The sequence below is a fragment of the Rhinichthys klamathensis genome, unplaced genomic scaffold (assembly GCF_029890125.1).
Source record: "Rhinichthys klamathensis goyatoka isolate OS25496 unplaced genomic scaffold, OSU_Roscu_1.1 h1tg000731l_1, whole genome shotgun sequence".
In the NCBI taxonomy this organism is placed as follows: domain Eukaryota; kingdom Metazoa; phylum Chordata; class Actinopteri; order Cypriniformes; family Leuciscidae; genus Rhinichthys; species Rhinichthys klamathensis.
In genome coordinates this window covers 301089-325000 of record NW_026607144.1, presented here as the reverse complement: position 1 = coordinate 325000, position 23912 = coordinate 301089, and the positions used below count along the sequence as shown (strand labels likewise).

General features: G+C 39.8%; 1 protein-coding gene across 2 annotated transcripts in view; it reads left to right on the top strand.

Moving 5' to 3' along the window:
* trappc9 (trafficking protein particle complex subunit 9) overlaps positions 1–23912 on the top strand; it is a 224905-nt gene that overhangs the window by 150233 nt on the left and 50760 nt on the right. For both annotated transcript variants that reach the window (XM_056242579.1, XM_056242578.1), the window contains 2 exons: positions 1270–1423; positions 4802–4892. In XM_056242579.1, coding sequence (XP_056098554.1) covers positions 1270–1423; positions 4802–4892 — 245 coding nt within the window. The remainder of the gene's footprint in view (positions 1–1269; positions 1424–4801; positions 4893–23912) is intronic.

The window sequence follows — 23912 nt, the reverse complement described above, 5'->3', positions numbered from 1 at the left end:
TCTATCTATCCATCCATCTATCCATCCATCCAACCATCCATCCATCCATCTATCCACCCATCTATTCACCTATCCATCCATCCATCCATCTATTCACCCATCCATCCACCCATCCACCCACCCATCCACCCATCCACCCATCCATCCATCCATCCATCCATCCATCCATCCATCCACCCATCCACCCATCCATCCATCCACCCATCCACACACCCACCCACCCATCCATCCATCCATCCATCCATCCATCCATCCATCTATTCACCCATCCATCTATCCACCCATCCATCCATCCATCCATCTATTCACCTATCCATCCACCCATCTATTCACCCATCCATCCGTCTATCCAACCACCCATCCATTCATCCATCCATCCATCCATCCATCCACCCATCCATCCATCCATCCGTCCGTCCATCCATCCATCCATCCATCCAGCCATCTATCCAACCACCCATCCATCCATCCATCCATTCATCCATCCATCCATCCATCCGTCCATCCATCCATCCATCCACCCATCCATCCATCCATCCATCCATCCACCCATCCATCCATCCATTCATCCATTCATTCACCCATCCACCCATCCACCCATCCATCCATCCATCTATCTATCTATCCATTCATCCATCCACCCATCTATTCACCCATCCATCCACCCATTCACCCATCCATCCATCCATCCACCCATCTATCTATTCTAACTGTCATCTATATAATTATGACACACACTCAAACAACTGGTGTTGTGCCATAGCTTACATCTCAGCATATTTTCTGTCTTGTATCAGTAGATTTGCAGTCGTATTCCTCTCCAGAGATGCTGCAGTTCGACTCCAGGCCTGAGAGCATCTCCCAGCGGTCCCCCAGAGGGCCTTATCTCCTTCATTAATCCATCCCTCTATCCCTCTATCTCTCTCTCTCTCTCTCTCTCTTTGTCTTTCTCTCTGCTCGCTGATAACGGAGAACATGGAAATGTCAAGGATATTTTATTGTCGTTTCTATGAGCCTGAAGTGGTTATGTGAGCTTGCACACGTCCTTGCCAATTTTTGTGTACAGTTTCTGATGAGCCTTTTATGGTGATGGATTTCTGCGATTGGTTTTTGAACATTGTGTATACAAACGAAATTTGACTGACATTTGAAGGGTTTCTTTTTGAGCGTGTCACCCTCCATAAAAACAAGTGTATTTTATTTATTGTTTTGCTGTGGATTTGACAAGCACTTCACTTGACCTTTGTGTACTTCTCTGTGTTTGTGCAGGATGGCCATTCAGGTGGATAAGTTTGATTTTGACAGCATGCCCGTGACGGACCACGATGCATTGCGACTGTCTACAGTGCGCCAACAGGAAGAGAAGAGACAGCAGGTCCAGGGCGGACTCATCAACAGCACGCTGGACATCCGCTGGACCATCATATCCTTTACCGAAACTCAAAGCAGCTGTTCTGATAACCTAAAGCTGAACACACTAGAGTACTATGAGTGTTACCTTACGCCGGGTTCAGACTACACGATATTTACCATAGTCGCTGTGTCCGATTGTGTGTGATTTTGACTTTTATGGTCTTGTCGTGGACAAGAAACTTGACATGTCGCTTCCAGACCAATCATTGCTTGACGTCTTTAACGACTCATTTATCTTTTTTCACGCTGTTGTGTTAGTCCCTAAAGGCAGGAGTATTGTTTCCATAACTCCATGAACCTTTCCCCAGCAGCACCAATATCACCTCTCTTTCAATATGATTAAGTATACAGATTGTTTATCTAATCAGATGTTTCGATCGATAAGCCACGACTGTCTGTGTGTTGTTTTTCCCTTAGTTAGGCATCATTAGTCTTAACTGTAGTCTCATCCAATCAGATGTTAGAGTTGGGTTTATGCACAGTTTTCAGATGAACTCTCCTAGTAGTTATTTCTTGTACTACGGTGTATGAGCTTTAGAGTATGTAGAGTGAAGCAGGTGATGTAATGTGTTATGGATGTTACGTGTGTCCCAGCTGTGAGGACGCCCGTCAGACAGCATCTGTTTCTAGCAGCTGGACATACTGGAGGAGACACGTTTACACTGAGATTGATGCACTGACATATGGTTTAAACTTATGGCACTTGTGTGTGTGTGTGTGTACTTAGCTATAGTTTGAGGACAAATTTGTCCCCAGAAGTGAAGGAAATCTGACAGAAATGCTCGTTTGGGGACATATGGAGACGTCCTCAATTGGAAAAAAAATATTGTTATATAAATGTTTTTTTCACATAGTTTTCTTTGAGGGTAGCAAAAACAGCATCATCCAGTGGTGTTCATCTTTTCTCACGTTTATTTCAGGAGACTGACACCATGACATGAACCCTGAGCACTGTACACTCTCCACTGCGTCATCTCTCATTTTAATAGCGTTTAAACGCCCCCGTGATTACTAGCACTTGTTCTCTTCACGAGTCGCTTGCCACTGCGGAGGCTCAATGACACTTACAAAATAATAAACACCTGAAATGATAAATAATCAAGAGATACAGTCCCAAGCGGGCGATATATGTGCGTTTCAGAGATTTTGGCACCAGCATGACTGATTGGATTTGTGGAAACATGGGCGTGATTGGTTGACTAAAAACACAGTGATATGAAGAGAAGAGTAATTGTGAAAATTGTGTTCAGTGCCGCCATCATGTCAGAGATACCATCATGTCAGTCAACCAACCATAAATACAAATACTGTATATCCGTGTGTGAACACACTGTTATACGGAGAAATGTCATTGTGTTGTCTGTAACCTTCATAGTCGTTTTGTCAATAATTACTGAAATGTGAGATCACTCACTGGCATTTGTGTCATGCCACTCCTTTGTCTCTTAGGTAATGGGAACGGCTCTGTCAGCGGCTGTGTTCTGAGTGGAATACTAGCATACTGTGTACAAACCCTAAGTTGGCAGAACTCAAAAAACTTGCTTGTGTTGTTCAAAATCAAAACGTAAAGTTTTACTAACTTAATCCTTGAGTTTAACTGATTACCTGCAGTTTAATTGCAATTTAGTTTAAATATTAACTTAGCTAACTCATAAAATTTGATTGGATAAACATCATTTTATCTAAAAAAAAAAATTGCGATTAACTGCTTGCTAGCAATAGCAGAACAGAAACCCCTGTGAATACATAACAGAACATTCAACACTACCATCTCTCCCTATACTAATCGTGTGCAAAAACACACAATAACACTTAATTTGAACATTTATTATCTTTATACACTGTAGAAACTATAGATAAAAAGCTACAATTTATACAAACTAAAAAATTGCTGCAACTCATTCATTTTAAGTGCAGCTTAATATAATCAGTTCTTAAGTTCACATAACTTTTTTCTATTAAGTTCAATGAACTTTCAGTAATATTTGAATGCGTTCAGTTTTACAATTTATACTGCATTCTTTTTATTTATTTAAATACAATAGTTTGTGAAATGATATGTTATAGTGGTTCTCAGCTGGTTTGGCTTTCGTTCTCAGATTGTGCATTGTTAATAATTTAGTGACCCAATACAGTCCCAAATTCGTTATAATACAATGCAACATAAATAATTGTTATTAGTAATAACATGAACTGTATCAGTCAAATAACATGCAAACTAAGCGGTGGGCCAAATATTGTATTACCAAGTGACAAATTAATTTGTGACCATTATTTTCTCCATATTGTTAGACTTTATTTGGACGCACAGCCTTTAAGATTAGCTTTCTTTACTTTTATAGGGTAGCAAACATCATTAAAATGCAGCTATTCATGCAGGATTATATGATTAGTTGCATTTTATTGTTTGGATCCAGCATTGTTTTTTCAGAATCGACCTGCAAGCCCATGTTTGGCTCATTAATCACTAGTTGAGAACAGTACAACATGTTCCTGGATCAACATCTTTGTTGATCCTGGAACAGCATTCTGTTCAACAAAACAAGTTTTAGGGACGAGTTTACAGTTAATATCAAGTTTAGGCTTACAACCAGGGCTAGGCGCTTCTACATCAGAGTTATTCACCTATCATTCCCCTCTGACTTTGATTTTGTTTTAAAAAATACTAAGAAAATGTAAATTGCCTGATAATAATCATTGTTGCATTGCTTTTTGTGACACTATATTCCATGCAGCATACTCTGCTTATATGTTATGCATACCTGACACTTAGCATGGCAAATTATCTGACAAATTTAAAGACTTACTTTACACAATACATATTACAGTACATATAAAGTACACTATTAGTTTAATACAAATGTCCTGAACAATATTTGTCAGTATTTCCAAATGTTAATGAAAGGAATTTTATTTGATAAAATATGAAACCATACAGTTTTTATTTTATTTTATTGTTATTATTGTCTGCATCTGGCTTTAGGAATCTCTTCATCTCTTCCAGATCTCAGTGTACACTTACATGGCTCATTTGAGAAGGTGGCCATCTCTCACTGCAGCGTTCGGCATCATTACACAGTTCACAATCATTAGAGGCTTCTGATAGCATCACTGCTGTTACGTAATCAGCTTTTTGTTCTCGTCGTCGTCATTAGTGTCGCTGTGTGCAAATACTTCACCTCCGTCGACATACTTCTCTTCTTCTCCATGCACACTGCTTGGCTAATTCAATGCAGAAAACATAGTGACATTATTGTTCTGAATGCTTCCAGGAAAAAAAGATGATAAAGGTTAGTAGGGTAAAGAATATGACATTCTGATCAAATTTGCATCACATTTCAATGTCATTAAGGATAATAAGGCATGTTTTCCTTGACCAAATGTGCACTCGTCCCTTCAGCGTGATGGGGAGGCCAGTGTGGAGGGCGTCCTCAACCAGCTCATCCTTGATCATCTGCAGCTGGCCCCTCTACAGTGGGGTAAGAACACTTTCCTCTCTATGAATACAGAGATTGAAATATATTCACACTCAGAGGTTATTTGTCTCCAGCGGTGGATGTAGGACTGGTCTCTGTTCATGTTTCTTATTTGCATTTGTAATGGAGGAGAAATGTGCCACAGAGTGTTAGAGGCCATTCACGCAGGAGGAGGTTCTTGCATCGTTTGTGCTGTTTAATTATTGTTGGTCTATGTAGAGATGCACTAGATAGACTGTTGCAGCATGTGTTGCTGTTTTCATTAGAGCTGCATTTTTAAATCGACATAAATGCATGTTATAGATCTTATTGAGGACAATGCATATGTTTATGTATGTATTTGTTGTCCTCGTAATGTCATAACTGGACGTTCCGGTGAAAAGGACGATTTTTAGAAAATGCTTATCCTTCAATTTCAATTCAATTTTATTTTCATTTAATTTATTAAAGATGTGTGAATGACTTCTTTACACTTTTCCACTGAAAACTAGTTTTGAGAACATATTTCAACATTTAAAGTAATTTAAATATAGTTTTTATGGCATCACAAGCTGGTTTCATGTGATAGTCAAAAGTTGTTTAAATATATAACAAATGAAATTCATATCAGTCAATTAACACACGACATACTGTCAGACAAATGTGTAAAGTTACTTCAGTTAGTAACCTTAATTTGCATCTTGTCTACCCCTAGATGGTGTATATATTAGTACTTTAAGGGTGCATACTAGTAAGGGTACTAATATGCACCAATTAGCCGTAGAGGAAAGTGTATTTTTTAGGGTGGGCAGTACTCTTAAAAAACCATCTAGGGGTAGATAAGATGCAAATTGAGGTTACTAACTCTAGTAACTTAAAATATAGTGACAAGCTAAATTTACATTTAAAAAAAATTGTATTACCTATGTTTGAAATCATTTTATTTTAGACAAGAAAAATAGAATGGATGGGGTAGCTGTTGCCAAAAAAAAAAGTATATATATATTCATATATATTATTTAAATTACATTTATTTTATTTTTATTTTATTTTTATTTCATTTATTTTGTTTCGGTGGGAAAGTGCAGAGTCAATGTTTCCAGCCTTTCTTTAATGTTAAAACTGAGCAACTGGTGGAAAGTGTGTGTGTGTGTGTGTGTGTGTGAGTGCTGTGTGGAGTCTCTGAATCACGGGAGGTGTCTGAGACTCAGAGTCTGAGTGCCGTATCTTGGCCTGGATCATCTCTAGGTTCCTCTGTGACAGTATATGTGATATAACCCTCTCTGTCTCTCAATGAGACTCGGAGATCAAAGCTCAAACCTGTGTCTAAATCTGTAACCACCTCCTCTGCTTCTGGATCTGCTGTCGTGCCTCTTCACATCCTCCTCATCCTCGGTCAACACACATCACATGTTCATGTTTATTCAAGCCTGCAGACCTGCGTAACACCAATGCATATTCATGAGCTCATAAATGTTGGAGGACTCATCTGAGATGACCAGACCGTGACATGAAACATGTTGCATATCACACGGTGATCATCTCTCTCTCTGTTAGATTTGCACACAAGTGGCTGTCAGAGCACTAGTGTCTTGTTTATCTGTCGTTACGACAGGCCTGTCGTGTCGTGGATTGGTATGATTTCATGTTTTGCCTCACCTGCCAATGGTGGATTTGCTCAATTTTGTTTATATACAGTCTCACATTGAAATCTGAGACTAAAAAATCTAGCCTAGAAAATGTTAGGATATTGAGCCTCTTTGGATCATTCTCAAATCATGCTGGTGAACATGATCATCATTAAAGTGAAATTTGCAGAAACAAGCCCTGGAAATGTATGTGCACACGATAAACTTTTGGGAAAATGGATTTACAGAAACTGGAAGTGATAATGGGTGAGCAAAACACCTTTCTGCACAAGTCTCAAGTGTTTTATTTATTTATTTTTTGGATCCCACTATAATTTGTAATGAAAAGTTTGTATTACAAAAGTAATAAATAGCATTTTCACTTGTGGTTTCGTGCCCTCAGTATATATATATATACATTAAATATTTAAAAGACATTTGTAAAGGAATCATTTAGCAGTTTTCCCCTAATATTATGTCACTCACAGCATCGTATACTAGATGGTCTTGATGAAATGCCACCTGTAACAAAGACATTTCAATATTGCACCTAAAATGTTGATGTTGGTGATTGGCATGGATTGTTTTTTTGATAGTTTTTTTGCCAAGCAAAACTCCAATTTGGACCATGCATTATGTTGCCATTTATTTGAAGGTTAAATCCTGTTTACTTGCATTTAGTTTTTAGCGAGTGTTATTTCTAAACCCATACACACACACACATATACAGTAATATGCAGAGACATTCAAACACAAGAGAAGCAGAGCCATTAAAGTCTTTCCCATCATCAGCAGCATTTATTTAGCTGTTAAATGCGGTCAGCGCTCTTTAATGCTCTAATGGACCTATCAGAAGCCTCTCTCTCTCATGCATTTATCAGAGATGTGAAACGGCAGTGCTCTTGATTAAAACCCCATCTGAGCTTCAGAAAGTGTGATGGCAGTCTCTGCACCTGCTTGTCTTCCAGTCCGGATGCTCTTAAATTGACGAATGTTCAACGGGTCATTGCGTATTAGATGGTGGATTAATAAAAACGAAACTTTTAAAGTCTGCTATTTCTAGAACTTGCCTGTGGTTCTCTGATTCTTTAATTTATTTAACTCTCTGAACTCGGATCAGACAGTCTAACTGCGTTATAGTCCTGATAATCACAATCATCACAGCTGTAAAATCACACCGATGTGACAGAGATGATAATAACAATCCATTGAGTATTTTGTTCATAACAGATAAATGCTAATGCTCTGAAAAACAGTTCTAAGCAGCTAATCATATTTGAAACATAAAGGTGATATACTGTATATTTTTATTTTTGTTATATTAAATATTTATTTATTATTATTTTGTTATAACGAATTTATCAAACTAAATATTTGATTGATTTATTACCTATTATATTGTATATTTATTATCTTATTTTGGGGTCTTTTTTGCCTTTATTAGCTGGATAGGATGGATATTCTCCTACTGTAATTCTCCTAATGATTTGGTAAATCGGGTGTTTTTGATTGCATTGTAAAGTAAAGTCCAAATCACACTGCACCGACACATGCCAGCCAACAACAACAGGCACGTTATCTGGATTCCTTTTATTTATTTATTTATTTTTTGGATCAGTGTGTTACCCTTGTCGACATCAGTTGATATTGGTTATCTGGTGATTGTCTATGTTGGTCAGCGTCTTTCGTTGCATTGAGTAAAGAATTGAATCAATGAATGTGCTTCAGAATGAAAGCTTAATGCCTTTAGTGTGAGATACTTCTGGAATCTCATCAGCGCAGCGTGAGCGATGATTAGTGTTAGAACTGTAATCTAGTGTTTTATTCATTTCCGTACTTGAATCTATTTGCTGCATGACAGGTACTCTGCGGCATTCTGCGTTACCGTGGCAACCGGCAAGGATTCTGATGATTCTGTTCATTTGCACAGAGGGGCGATGCGGCACCGTCCGTTTCAGCCGCTGATTAACTGTGTGTGTGTGTGTGTGTGTGTGTCTGTACCCATCAGTGGACACTCATAGGCTCTTCTGTACTGTATCCTAGAGGTCATTGGCTGCGCTCTATTTGGATAGTTGACATGAATTCATTTAGGAAGATGACATGTACTGGAGACTATTTTAAGCAGCATTTTGCTAATTCTTTTATGATTATTATGCATCAGATTTTACAAACGCTTACTAATTGAGAGTCTACATGGAATATTTGTACTTTTAATCATTTGATTTGTCATGCAGAATCATTTAAAATGAACCATTAAAGGTAAAAATGTGTTTTTTAAAATGGTGACTAGATATGTGGCCTAAGAAAAAAAATGTCACTTAAATTTTGATGATAAAAAATATGAATAAATAAATGCTAAAAAGGTCCATGAACATACAGTCCACAACACACTTCATTGCACAGATTATTGGCTGTCTTGTGTTTCATTGCTTGTTGTGTGCTCAATCCTGTTTTCATTGGTTGCTGTGTGTGACCTGTCTTGCATTTCATTGGTTGCTGTGTGACCTGTCTTGCGTATCATTGGTTGCTGTGTGTGACCTGTCTTGCGTTTCATTGGTTGCTGTGTGACCCGTCTTGTATTTCATTGGTTGCTGTGTGACCCGTCTTGCATTTCATTGGTTGCTGTGTGACCCGTCTTGCATTTCATTGGTTGCTGTGTGTGACCCGTCTTGCATTTCATTGGTTGCTGTGTGACCCGTCTTGCATTTCATTGGTTGCTGTGTGACCCGTCTTGCATTTCATTGGTTGCTGTGTGTGACCCGTCTTGCGTATCATTGGTTGCTGTGTGTGACCCGTCTTGCGTATCATTGGTTTCTGTGTGTGACCCGTCTTGCGTATCATTGGTTTCTGTGTGTGACCTGTCTTGCGTTTCATTCATTGGTTGCTGTGTGTGACCTGTCTTGCGTTTCATTGGTTGATGTGTGACCCGTCTTGCATTTCATTGGCTGCTAATGTAACTGTTTGCAGATCAGTACTCTAAACATCAAATATAGACACCAAATGTGATTTTTCTTTCTTCCTTTCTTCTCTCTCTCTCTCTCTCTCTCTCTTGCTTTCTTTCGTTTGTTCTTTTTCTTAAGAAAGGTCAGGGTGTGCAGTTGAGGATTAACGATGTTCACTTTTAAATCCTTTTTTACTAAAGGGAATATGCTTTTTCTCTGTGGTATTTGTATCTGGTTCTTACATAAATTAGATGTTAGCAGTAACTTTGTGTACGCTTTATAATGTTAATAAATACTGTTGAAACACATTACATGTGTGAGTGCTTGAGGGGAACAGCTAATCTGGCTCAGCACAATACATACGCATTTGATCCTTGTTGTGCTATTGTGTTGCCACGGCACAGAATTATCAAATAACTTTGTCACGCTGTACAATTCCTAAACAAGCTCTTTTGAGCTGAAGGATTAAAATTCGGTACGGCTGGTTCCTTTCTGATGCTTTTAAATGAGGGGCTGTTGTTGCATTTCTCTGTCTGATAATCAACAACAGTGACGTCTCGTCCAATCAGCATCTCTGCAATTCTTCACCCATTGTGATGTAATAGGTTCTCTGTCCAGTCGTACACTCTCATTGTTTGACTCTTCCCCCCGTGTGTGGCAGACATGAATACAGTCTTGTTGCACGTCTGTATTAGTGTGGTCCGCAGGTCTTTTGAGTGAAAGGGTTTCTGCTCACTGGTTTGTGAAATCATTAGGCCGTCTGCGCAGACGTACGTACATGATAATTATGCTCTCTGTCTTATTTGCTCTCAGCAGGTGGTGATTAAAGCTTCGAAACCAGAAGCCAACCAACGTAATGGAAGAACCACACAGTTATCAGTACAATAGGCAACCAATACCCATCCTAGAGTTTTACTCCTCTCCCTTCATCTTTTTTTTATTTTTTTATATATCTTTTGTTTATTTATTTATTTATATATTTTATATTGTTAATTTGTTTTATTTCTATTTTTTATTTTTGCAAAGTATTTCAATGGTGATGGTAGTATGTTAATAGGACGAACATGAAAATTTCAGGGAATTTTACATTTTCAGGCCTGGAAAAGTCATGAAAGATTTTATAGTGAATATACACTTTTCTAGTTATGCTCGAACATATATGCCATTGTTTGGAATTTGATCTTTGCGAATGCAATCACTAAAAAATAGTATATGGTAGCATATAAATAGTAATAGTACCGAGATTCAGGCAATGTTTGTATAAATGCACGTACAGGGACATCTTAAAACAACACTACAACTCTCAGAGTTGATTTTGAAAAAAGAAAAAGAAAAACAGCTGTTGCTCCTCTGTGCTCCTCTAGGCTGTTTATTTGAACTAATGTCTTTTGGATCAAAAAGAACAAGAGCATAATACAACATGAGCGTTTAATGGTTAATCTGTGGTGAGATTGTTGTGTCTTGTTATACTTACAAGTTTCTTATCTTTTATTCCTCGATTCTTTCTGAAGAAGAAACCCTAACTGCCCAAGCAAATGACCAGAGACAAACGACGAGTCTGGCTCCAAATACTGGAACGCCCCTTTATTATCCACCAATATCAGAATGGATGGGTCTGGGTGAGAGAACAAAGATGGAGTGATGATGAGGTAGAGGAGTGAAATAAGGGCGGGGATTAAATGGGCATGAAATAATTATTGTCATCATAGTAATCTTCCCAAATGACTGACAGGAGAGTGTGAACCCAGCTGGCGGTTCTTAAATTTGATTTCACTGTAATTAGCCGTGCCACTTAAAACTGGACAAGACACTCAATCAGAGCGAAAGACCGTCTGAGAGACTGTCCATCCTCTGTGCTTTTTTTTTTTTTTTTTTTTTTTTTTTACTTCGCTGCTATTCCTGTTAAGCAAGTTAAGGTAAATATTCATGAGGAAGTGCTAGGAAGACTGATCTTCAAATTTGCTGAGTGGATATATGGGCTGTTTTATCATATAAATCTTGTTCATGTGAAAAGAATCCAGCAAAAAGATGGAGAGGGCTAGAAAACCCAGGAGGCTGAAAGATGGAAGCCGGTGGCGTAATTTAATCCACATATCTAGAGTGAAGAGCCATCATCTGTACACATCTGGAATGAAGGGCTTCCATCAAATGGAAAGATGAGCATTTACTTGACTCTAGACGGGATGATGCTGCCGGAGCGGAGCAGTTGCGAGTGAACAGAGCTAACAACACTGAAATAGAATGAGAGTCTTGACAGAGTGAACATCCATCCAATCCATCCAATCCATCCCATCCCATCCATCCATCCATCCATCCAATCCATCCCATCCATCCCATCCATCCATTCCATCCATCCAATCCATCCAATCCATCCATCCATCCACCCATCCATCCAATCCAATCCATTCCATCCATCCATCCAATCCATCCAATCCATCCCATCCATCCCATCCATCCATTCCATCCATCCATCCATCCATTCCATCCATCCATCTAATCCATCCAATCCATCCATCCATCCATCCATCCATCCATCCATCCCATCCATCAATCCAATCCATCCATCCAATCCATCAATCCATCCATCCATCCCATCCCATCAATCCATCCATCCATCCATCCATCCAATCCATCCATCCATCCATCCATCCATCCATCCCATCCATCCATCCATCCATCCAATCCATCCCATCCATCAACCCATCCATCCATCCATCCATCCAATCCATCCATCCAATCCATCCCATCCATCAATCAATCCATCCATCCATCCATCCCATCCATCCCATCCCATCCCATCCCAGCCATTCCATCCATCCATCCATCCCATCCATCCATCCCATCCATCAATCCATCAATCCATCCTATCCATCCAATCCATCCATCCAATCCATCCAATCCATCCCATCCATCCATCCCATCCATCCAATCCATCCATCCCATCCATCCATCCATCCAATCCATCCATCCATCCATCCAATCCATCCATCCAACCATCCATCCCATCCATCCATCCAATCCATGCATCCATCCATCCAAATCATCCATCCAATCCATCCATCCATCCAATCTATCCATCCATCCATCCAAATCATCCATCCATCCATCCAATCCATCCATACATCTCATCCATCCATCCATCCATCCATCCATCCATCCAATCCATCCATCCATCGTTTTTACTTTGTATCTATGGTTTTTTTGTTTCTTCTATTTCTTGTTCTGTCTGTCTCTCTGTCTCTGTCTGTCTGTCTATCTATCTATCTATCTATCTATCTATCTATCTATCTATCTATCTATCTATCTATCTATCTGTCTGTCTGTCTGTCTGTCTGTCTGTCTGTCTGTCTGTCTGTCTGTCTGTCTGTCTGTCTGTCTGTCTGTCTGTCTTTCCTTCCATCTATCGTTCTGTATATCTTTATATCCATCCATCCTTTCAGAAAAATCTTCAAGAAACACATCATTCATGTCCCTAAACTTGACTATAAAATAAATCCTGAGCAAATATCTGCACACACTCTTGGTGAGTCGATCTCAGTGTTTCTCCTGCCTTATGTAAATGACAGCATTGATTATGCCGTGTGTGTGTTGACTCTGTAAGGAGACTCTGAGTGGATCTGCCCCCTGTAGAGAGTCACGGACTCCGTTAATTTAACACAAGATAAACAAACACACACACTTCTGTGAGTTTGAGTGGTGCTTGCTCATGCAAAAGTCACAACCACAACCACAAAGGTGTTTTGAATGATTGCCAGGGTGTTGCTTTGCGGTTGCTAATGTGTTCATGAGGGATTTTACTGTTCTAACTTGTTGCTTTACAGTTACTATAGTGCTATAGATGGTTCCCAGGGTATTGCTTTGCGGTTGTTAAGGTGTTCATAGGGGATATTACATTTTTACCTGGTTGCTTTGCGGATGCAGTGTTGCAGGTGGTAACCAGGGTATTGCTATGTAATTGCTAAAGCATTCAGAGTTGATTTGACATTTTACCTGGTTTTGTAGGTGGTTACCAGGGTGTTGCTATGTAGTTTGATTTTAAGTTTTTACCTGGTGGCTTTGCGGTTGCTCTAGTATTCTGTGTGGGTGCAAAGGTGTTGCTATGTTGCTTTACACTTTTTTTTTCTTTTTTTTTAGGTTTTTAGCAAAAAAAATTTTGCAGTTGCTAGAACGTTGCCAGGGTGTTTCTGGTTGTAGGTGCAAGACGAGTTACACACCATAAGTTTTCACTGGAGAAACAATAGAGAAGATTTATTAGTTAATCCACAGACATATTACTGAATATGCACAAAAACTCATGTTGCCGTGTGTAGTCTATGGTTTTTCCTCTTTGAATACAGAGGAAGACAGAGAAATAGCTCTATGTAATGACAGTGTGTCTGTCTGTGTGTGTGTGTGTGTGTGTGTCTGTGTGTGTTGTCTTTCTAAAAATAAAATACGGCACTTGCTGAAAAGCTGAAATGAGCTCTTGTCACATAGCAACAGTCAGACTCACCGTAGAGCACTTGACTTTCCCTCCTCCCTTCACTTCTCCTGCATTAACCCTGCATCCTGTGAGTGACGGACAGCTGTTAGCACCAATCAAATGCATCATCTCTCACCCACTGGGCGGCTCCTCTGACTTCAGAAGGGCTCCAGGGGCCAGTCAGGCGTGATGTGTGAATCGGTCACCTCACCTGTTTGACCCACGTTTAAACACACCAAACACTTTTGGTCCTGATACTCTTCCTGTGAGTGTATGTGCATTGTTATTCCTTTTCTATTCCACGTCTCTAATGGAATAGTCATACCCATTATTATGTGTTTGACTGTTGCATTCACAGAATTTCGATGATCCCTGGTATCTAGTACTTAGTATGTTGAACTTTAATGACTCAATTATGTTTTTTGCCATGAAAATAACCAAAGAAGCTGGCATGGCATTGTGGGTGTGTTCACACTTGTAGTTCAGTACTTTTGGTCCGGACCAAAAATAAAAAATTATAATAATACATTTAGTCCTGGTTCGCTTAGCATTCATACTTTCAGTTTTAAGACCTAACCTAAAGATATGAAAAAAATAAAATAAACTTGCAACGAAACTTACCGAACATCCAAAACTATGCTGTGTGCTAGGCTAAAAGAACAATCGCACCAGAGTCCGTTTTAATCGAACCAAACCTGCCAAGAGTGAACACAGCCTAAAAAACAAACAAAACTATTAAATTTGGTAGATCTGCTTATTGTATCTAAAAACTGCGTATTTAGACAGGAAATGACCGTCTGATTGCCCAGACAGCAACATAGTGTCGGCTCGGGTCCGGCCCACATCTGGTATACGTGGATTCCACACGTTCCAGATGTGGGCCGGATCTGGGCCGACACTATGTTGCTGTCTTGGTGAGGTACAGTAATTCTGATTATTTTGCAGCAACCTTTCGGATTTTTATAATCAATGACTAATAGTCTATGGAGCACTATGAAGCCCTATGGAGAAAATGAATGGGGGAAAAAAGTAGTTCTGAAGCTAAGGATACTGAAAAGTGGGCGGTCCCTGTTGTGCTGCACATGCATGAGTCGGCCAGTGGGCGGCCCGTGGGTGTGCTGTCTGATGTTCAAGACAAGCTATCATCAATCTCTCTCCACCTCACTAACAGCTTTAAACAGTGCAATCATGGCCTTAAGTATGTGGCAGGCTCCAGTGATGATGCTATTGATCTGTGGAAACGGTAGTTTGAAAGCTTTACAGTTATTACAGGTCCAAACCAATGGATGTTAAACCTCCTCCGGCCGGAGATTTTACTGTTTACAGTACTTTGACTCCAAGTCCGTCAGCTGTGCTTGTGTTTACAATGAGAAGAAGTTCGCATTGAGGATCTGGTCCGTTGAGATCTCTGTCAATGTCCACTAATCACACAGATCAGAGGTCAAACAAGCCGATTTTCTCTGGCAGTTGGCCTTAGTGGAGAAATAAACGGACTCAATCTATGTTTGCCACACACTAGAGCCTATGAGACTTCTGTATGTAAATGACCTCTTTTGCGATTGGCCAGCATCTGCGTACTACTACCATTCGAGTGGCTGAATATTGAATAGGTGAATATGTAGTGTTAGTGAGCTGATGGTTGTACTGTCATAAAAAGGATTTTGAATGATTTTCTTTCTCTTTTTTTTGCAGTTTAGTTGCAATAAACGATCTGGATGGACTGGGAAGGAACTTTGTAATGTTAGAATAAGTCTACAACGTACATTTTGTTCAGGATATTATCTGAAGGAAGTTAATGAATGAACATTGTAATCAGAATAAGTTCAGAGTGTTCTCGTCTGTGGTTTCAGGGTTTGTTGAGGACACACACTGGACATACAAGCTTACAAAGCACATTAAGGCTTAAACAAATAAGAACTATACCAGAGGCCTGTAACCGCACACACAACTGTTAAGTGTAGAAATGTCAGGTAATTTGTCTTTTAAGGATGAAAAAGCAGCCTCAGGGGAGACTGTTGTTTCCTCCTAGGAAATCAATGGAGAGGCTGTTTCATTTAGAATGCGAGCGGAAAAAAACAAAGCATTGTAATACAAGGTTTAGAGAGCGAGAGAAAGATAAGGAGAACCTGAGAAACACACTTATATCACCTAGTGAAAGACGAGCAGACAGAGATCGATTCAGATGTTGCATTTGTTTGGAGAGTTTAATCTGATTTTGTCAGTTTTGTTCCGATTCAATACTTCAGTATTATAACATCATCAGCCATATTTATCATGAATTATGCCTCATGAATTATTTAAACAGCTCTCTATGAATTATGAATGTTGAAAACGCATGTATAAAACCTTTAACACCTGAACGATTTCAGAGTCATACAGGCAGGTGTGAATTTGATTTATTCATTTTGCAAGATAACTTTTTATAAATATTCCTCCTTTCGAAAATAGTTACTGACTTGTATATGTGGTTAAATAGTTAAACGGTCTGAATTATTATGACATAACTGTATTTTGATGTGTGTTGCATCCATTATTTTAGCTCTTTATTGTTCCAATCCAGTCCAAAACCAAGTGTGCTGCATGCCTACCAAGTAGACAGTACTGTTAGGCATCAGACACTCACACATGATGTGAAAGCTGGTCCAAAACGTGGATAAAATTATACTCCCCTTTAAAATAACTTCTTTGGCCAATTCAAAGGCAAGTCCTAAGAATTTATTCCTGTGATCAAAACATCATTACATCATCATTATTCATAATCATTACTCCTTTAGTGGCACATGATCCTTCAGAAATCATTCTTATTCTAATATGCTGATTTGCTGCCCAAGAAACACATTATCAGTGTTGAAAACAGTTTTGCTGCTTAATATTTTGGCGAAAACTTATTTTAGGATACTTTGAGGCATTTATTTATTTATTTATTTTAAATACAACATTTTTGTAACTTTGTCTTTACTGTCAATGTAATGCATCCATAAGAGTATTAATAAAAAAAAAACTAAATAATAAAAAATCCTTCTGACCCCAAACTTTTGAACAGTAGTGTACTTCATCTATAATACCAAAAAGTATCAATATAATATTGTTTATCTAGTTAAAAGGTGACTACATAATCCAGTATTGGATCCAATTATTTATATGTACTTTTTAGTGTCAAAATCTCAAGTGAAAAGCATCGTCTATGCACAGGGTTCAGATTAGCCCCTATACGTTTCCTTAACGGTTATATTCTGCATTAGAAGACAGCTGGTTATGTAGGCTGTAGGCATCAAGCCAGCTCAATGGGTTTTGGAACAGAACCTATGAATTATGAATGTTTAAAACTCAGTAACGGTCTTGCATCATCATGGTATACAAAAAATATATATTTTACTGTGAATTATCATGTCTGAGTCAATGTTTCTAGTGTTTCTTTCTCTGGGCTTGACGTGCGGTACTTCTGACGTGTTTAACCTCAATATAGGAGAGTGAATCACATATCTCATATTCAGGGCTACAGCAGGGACGCCTTTGAATGGATGCTCGTTTTCAGTGCACTAAAATGCTCCAGTAAGAAACTGTGCATTAGCATACAGAATTTACACCATGTCAGTCTGTTTCTCTGTCACATGAAGACTTCTTGAAACCCCTTTCCTCACTTTTTGTCAGCAGTGTGAGTGTCTTTCAGGGGTTAGGACACCACATCATCATGTGCTTAACAAATCCAACCCTCCACCGCTGCTGTACCCAGAGGTTCATCTCTAAATCAAACTCCGAGGCGACAGAAAGGCTCCAGAAATAGTGGTTCAACCGCTTTGCTCTCTCTCTGTTATGATGGACGCTGCCTGGGTAACAGTGCTGGAAAACAAGCAGATAAATCAGTCTGGCTCCGCCCACAGCAGCCATCCGTCAAAGTGACAGGCGGCTCCAGACACCTCCTCCCATGATTTACGCATCACGATAGGGCACGTGCTTCACGAGACATCATAGTCACATTTCCAATGTCTTAGCACGGCATGCTAATGATCAACCCACTCGCAGAGAAGCTGAAAATACCCAGCGCTGGGGGATAAATATGTATTTAAAGCGTTTTTTTCCAGTGACACTTTCCAGGCATAATTAGAGTCGCTGGAAACAAACTTCGACAATCAGGGAAAGCTTGATTAGCATGGCTGTTGAGTCAGCAGAAGAGGGAATTCTGGGACAGCGGTGGCATTAAGGCCTCCAGCTGGAAGTTGTAGAGCTGGAGTGAAAGATCAGGCTGTGAGGGCCCGTGTACACATGACTTTCCCCTGTGTGCGTGCTGGAGCCAGGCCGTTCTGCCATCTGCCAGCCTGGGCATCTGAAGCTGTAAGACCAGCCTCTTGAAAACCTCTTACCAACCTCCCACTGCCTTTCACTGCCGCTCTTCCATTCTCTCTGTGGTTGCACATATTACAGGCATCTTCATATAACCAATACTGATTATTTATTTTTATCACTGTCTGAACTCAGCTGATTTTAAATTATTGATATGAAAGGGATCAAATAATATTTAAATGCCCTATCTATCTATCTATCTATCTATCTATCTATCTATCTATCTATCTATCTATCTATCTATCTATCTATCTATCTATCTATCTATCTATCTATCTATCTATCTATCTATCTATCTATCTATCTATCTATCTATCTATCTATCTATCTATCTATCTATCTATCTATCTGTCTGTCTGTCTGTCTGTCTGTCTGTCTGTCTGTCTGTCTGTCTGTCTGTCTGTCTGTCTGTCTGTCTGTCCATCTATCTATCTATCTGTCTGTCAATCTATCATCTATCTATCTGTCTGTCCATCTATCTGTCTGTCTGTCTGTCTGTCTGTCCATCTATCTATCTATCTGTCTGTCAATCTATCATCTATCTATCTGTCTGTCCATCTATCTGTCTGTCTGTCTGTCTGTCTATCTGTCTGTCTATCTATCTATCTTATCTATCTATTTATCTATCTATCTGTCTGTCTGTCAATCTATCATCTATCTATCTGTCCGTCTATCTGTCCGTCTTTCTGTCCGTCTGTCTATCCATCTATCTATCTATCTATCTATCTATCTATCTATCTATCTATCTATCTATCTATCTATCTATCTATCTATCTATCTATCTATCTATCTATCTATCTATCTATCTATCTATCTATCTATCTATGTCTGTCTGTCTGTCTGTCTGTCTGTCTGTCTGTCTGTCTGTCTGTCTGTCTGTCTGTCTGTCTGTCTGTCTGTCTGTCTGTCTGTCTGTCTGTCTGTCTATCTATCTATCTATCTATCTATCTATCTATCTATCTATCTATCTATCTATCTATCTATCTATCTATCTATCTATCTATCTATCTATCTATCTATCTATCTATCTGTCTGTCTGTCTGTCTGTCTGTCTATCATCTATCTATCATCTATCTATATATCTGTCTGTCCATCTATCTATCTATCCATCAATCCATCCATCCATCCGTCCGTCCGTCCGTCCGTCTGTCTGTCTATCTATCTATCTATCTATCTATCTATCTATCTATCTGTCTGTCTGTCAATCTATCATCTATCTATCTATCTGTCTGTCCATCTATCTATCTATCTATCTATCTATCTATCTATCTATCTATCTATCTATCTATCTATCTATCTATCTATCTATCTGTCTGTCTGTCTGTCTGTCTGTCTGTCAATCTATCATCTATCTATCTATCTGTCTGTCTATCTGTCTGTCCATCTATCTATCTATCTATCTATCTATCTATCTATCTATCTATCTATCTATCTATCTATCTATCTATCTATCTATCTATCTATCTATCTATCTGTCTGTCTGTCTGTCTGTCTGTCTGTCTGTCTGTCTGTCTGTCAATCTATCAATCTATCTGTCTGTCCATCTATCTATCTGTCTGTCTGTCTATCTGTCTATCTATCTATCTTATCTGTCTTATCTATCTTATCTATCTATTTATCTATCTATCTATCTGTCTGTCTGTCTGTCTGTCTGTCTGTCTGTCAATCTATCATCTATCTATCTGCCCGTCTATCTGTCCGTCTGTCTATCCATCTATCTATCTATCTATCTATCTATCTATCTATCTATCTATCTATCTATCTATCTATCTATCTATCTATCTATCTATCTATCTATCTATCTGTCTGTCTGTCTGTCTGTCTGTCTGTCTGTCTGTCTGTCTTTTAAAACTTTCTGGGCTGCCTCTCTGAAGCCAGAGTTTGTCTCGACAAACTTTTTTATGTAGTTATTGTTATTAGGCATTTTAAATAGTTGCATATTTATTTATAATATTATTTTAAACCCACTAAAGAGGTGCATTTCTTGTAGTAGCAGATGGGGTCCGAGGGCATGAATGATTAACTCAATAAATGTATATTCATTTGCACAAACATCACACCCCTCCCTTCGTTGCTCCGCCCACAAAATGCACAAACACTCAATGCAAGAGTGGATGTCTCTTTTCATAGCTGAAGTGAAGCAAAATAATGCTTTGGGAAAAATAAAGTGAAGATGACGAGCGTATGACAAAAAAAAAGACCAAACAATTGACATACAGGAGTGTTTACAAGCAAGAGTTGGTTGTTGGTCGTCAGCAATTCCAGAAAATATAACTCAAAACTGTCCTGTTACTTAACATTACAACAATATTGGTTCTGTGAAACATAAGAGACCAATGGTACCTCTGAGTCCATTTTTTAAGGCCTTCCTTCCTAGGTATTTCCAGCGCTGGAAAGCTTTTCTAATATTAACGCGGGTCTCAAAGATCTTCCCTAATCACAACCCTTCTTTTTCCAGTTATATTCCTCTGACCTTTTCTCTTTTTTAATGTCTCAGCCATCTCTCTTTCTTCAGTCTTTCTTCAAATCTCCTTCTTGCTCACTCTCTCTCCTCCTGCATCATGAGTGGACACGCCCCTTACTACTGATTGGCTCACTCTCTCTCCTCCCCCATAATGAGTGGACACGCCCCCTACTGCTGATTGGCTCACTCTCTCCCCTCCCCATCATGAGTGGACTCGCCCCCTACTGCTGATTGGCTGCAAGTGTGTTGTGCTGTTCGGTCCAATCCACTTTTACCAGGATTTAAATCGACAGCCTATCAGTATAGACTGAAATGATCAGTGCGTATCTGCTTTTCAGTGCACCATTGCAGAGCTCGACTCAGCTGCTGTAAGTAAATGATATTTAGTTAATCAGAGATTTAATGAGAGTAATTGGCCTCATTAGATAATACCTGTTACCTCAGCAGGAGTCACTCTTCTCCGACGGAGACGCTCAGTTGGGTCTTGTTTGATGTAGGAACAGATTGAGCTGTACTTTCAGAATGCTTCCACCAGCTATAGTTTGATTAGATCGTTTGATTTGTTTATTTCAAAATTAATTATTTAAATATTAATGAAAACTCGGCTGCAACCATGCAAGAGGGATACGATACCGGGTTGACAGACCATGTGATCGTACAAGACGGTTGTTGATCACTCTGAGCGGCTGAAGTATCGCCCTGCATTGATTACATACCATAATTAAATCCACCTGTCTGCACCCGGGGGTCTATTATCTGCTCTGTTCTCGCTCTCTCTCGTTGTTAATGGTTGGACGGCTAGATCGATCAGCGGTTCTGATGTCAGCGACTCGTGGAGGGCGCATAAGATCAGCTGTTCTTAATTTAGATAGTCTAGGAGCTGTGGGTCCACCTCTCCATCCTGGGCGCTACATCAACAACACCCATCAACAGGTCCTCAAATGCCACATTTACATTACATGGTTCAAATCACCCAATTCTGACGTTTTTACTCCCATGTGGCACAGATACAGTAGATAGAAATGTATTGTGTAAATCCAGATATAGGTCACTTTGTAAGAAGATGTCAGCTGGATACATCAGATCAGATACAGTCAACAAATTGGAATTGGGCATCAAGACCGGCAGAGTAAATGCGGCTGAAGACATCAAGGTCTTGATGTGTCAAATGGTTTTCTGAAAATCTAACTAGCTGTCTGCTGCCTACATAAGCAGCTTCTGAGACACATGGCCACTTTTTTAACTGCAGATCGCTGGTAGTGTGAAGGCAGCTGAACATTTCTATAACATAAAATATAACGTGTATTAGGGGTGTCATGGTTCCATGGTTCAAAATACTCACGGTTTGGTTTGTTTTACAGTTTAAGGGTTATGGTTTCGGTATGGTTCAGTTTGTGTCATGTTAAGGGAAAGGGACAAATAAAAATGAAGAAAATAAGAACAAATAATATAACTGCAAATAAGCACAATAGACCAAAGATACAATTGTAATAAACAGTTTTCAGGTAGGTCTAACAGTAGTTTTCAGGTACAGAAATTTTAAAAAGTAATTAAATGTAAAATAACATTGCTTATTTCACTATATAAACTAAATATTAATCCGTATTAAAGTTAGAAAAGCTATTCAGTCACGAGTAGTGAGTGATTTCCTTGCCTTTTGTTGTTTGATTAACATTAAAAACAGACATCAGGAATATTAGGCTGCTGTCACTTTAAGACACAAATTTACATTGGCAAGGCTTAAAGACACACGCAAATGAGTTTAGTTTAAACACAGATAGCAACGTGTGCTGTTCAGGTCGCTGCACTCGCACGTTATCAACACCCGGGTGGTGACGGCGTACATGACTGGTCATATCAGAGCTCTCGCATTGAACAAAGTTTATAAAGAGTGAATGTTTTGTCCAAGTTTTTTTTGGATCATCTGCTGCCAGAATGCGTATCCAACGACAGATACATACATTAGCCGAACTCTGTCTGACTTACTCATTATTATTTTCAACAAACCATATTATAGATGCATATGCCTTTGATATCCTACAATTCCGTGCGTCCCATTACATGACAGTTGAGCTAGAAAAAATAAATATGCCATCTGAAAGTTGCTGTTGGTGGTCAGTTTGTGTGTATATGTAATTTTTTTCCAGAATCCAGAATCGGTCTGTCTTCGCCGCCCAAAGGTGGTCAGCGCAGACCACAACGATCTGCACAGGTCTGTCGCTCCCGGGCGAGCCCCATCCAATTGTGTCCCAGATCTTGTCGTAGCGGGTCGCGCCATCGTGTTGCAGGGCGTCCGCGTGGCCGCTTGATGTCGATCGGCAACCAGACGGTGACTTCGCGCGTCCATCTTTCGTCCGTCCGCCGCATCAGGTGCCCAGCCCAGCGCTTCTTGGCCTTGTTGGCCAGGTCCACTGCGTCGGCCACCCTGGTCATGGCCCGCAGCTGCTCGTTGCGGACGTGGTCGATCTGTTTAACCCCGATCATGCGGCGCTCGATTGCGCGTTCAGTCGCGGCCAGCTTTTGCTGGTCGGCCGCCGTCGTTGTCCAGGTCTCGGCCCCGTCGAGCATGGCCGGCAGGACGGTGCTGTTGAATAGGGCGGCCCTGATGTCCGGGTCAATGGCTCTGTTGGTGGCCGTCTCAGCAATTGAGCCAAAGCTGACCCAGGCGGCTCGGCGTCGTCGTGCCAGTTCTCGACCAATCTTGTGGTCGGTGGTCAGCTCCTGGCCCAAGTAGATATAGCTATCGACTTGCTGGAGCTGGTGCTGGCCGACATGAAGGGTGGTGTCGGCCACCTGGTTGTTGCGCATCCACTTGGTTTTGGCCAGATTGATTTTGAGGCCGAACCGAGCGCCAGCCTGGTTGAGCTGGTCGAGTAATTTTTTTTACCAACTTTTTTCTCTTTTGGTGACATTTTTTTGTGAGAAATTAGTATATTAGTAATCAAATATTTGATCACCAAAGCTTTCTCTATTTTGTTGTAGATCATTAAACTGTTATGCTGCCTCAAATCTGTTTCGTGAGGTTCCTTCTGCACAAACACTGCATGCAAAGTCATTGTCTGATTGGGCAGCGCGGCAACAAAATCAGCAAAGCTTTCGGACACAGGCGATGTCTTGCTGCTCCACCTCAGGAGATCTTGTTCCTGTTTTCACAGGAAATGCTTTCCCCCTGTAAACCCATCAGACCACAGAATCTAATTTTTTCTT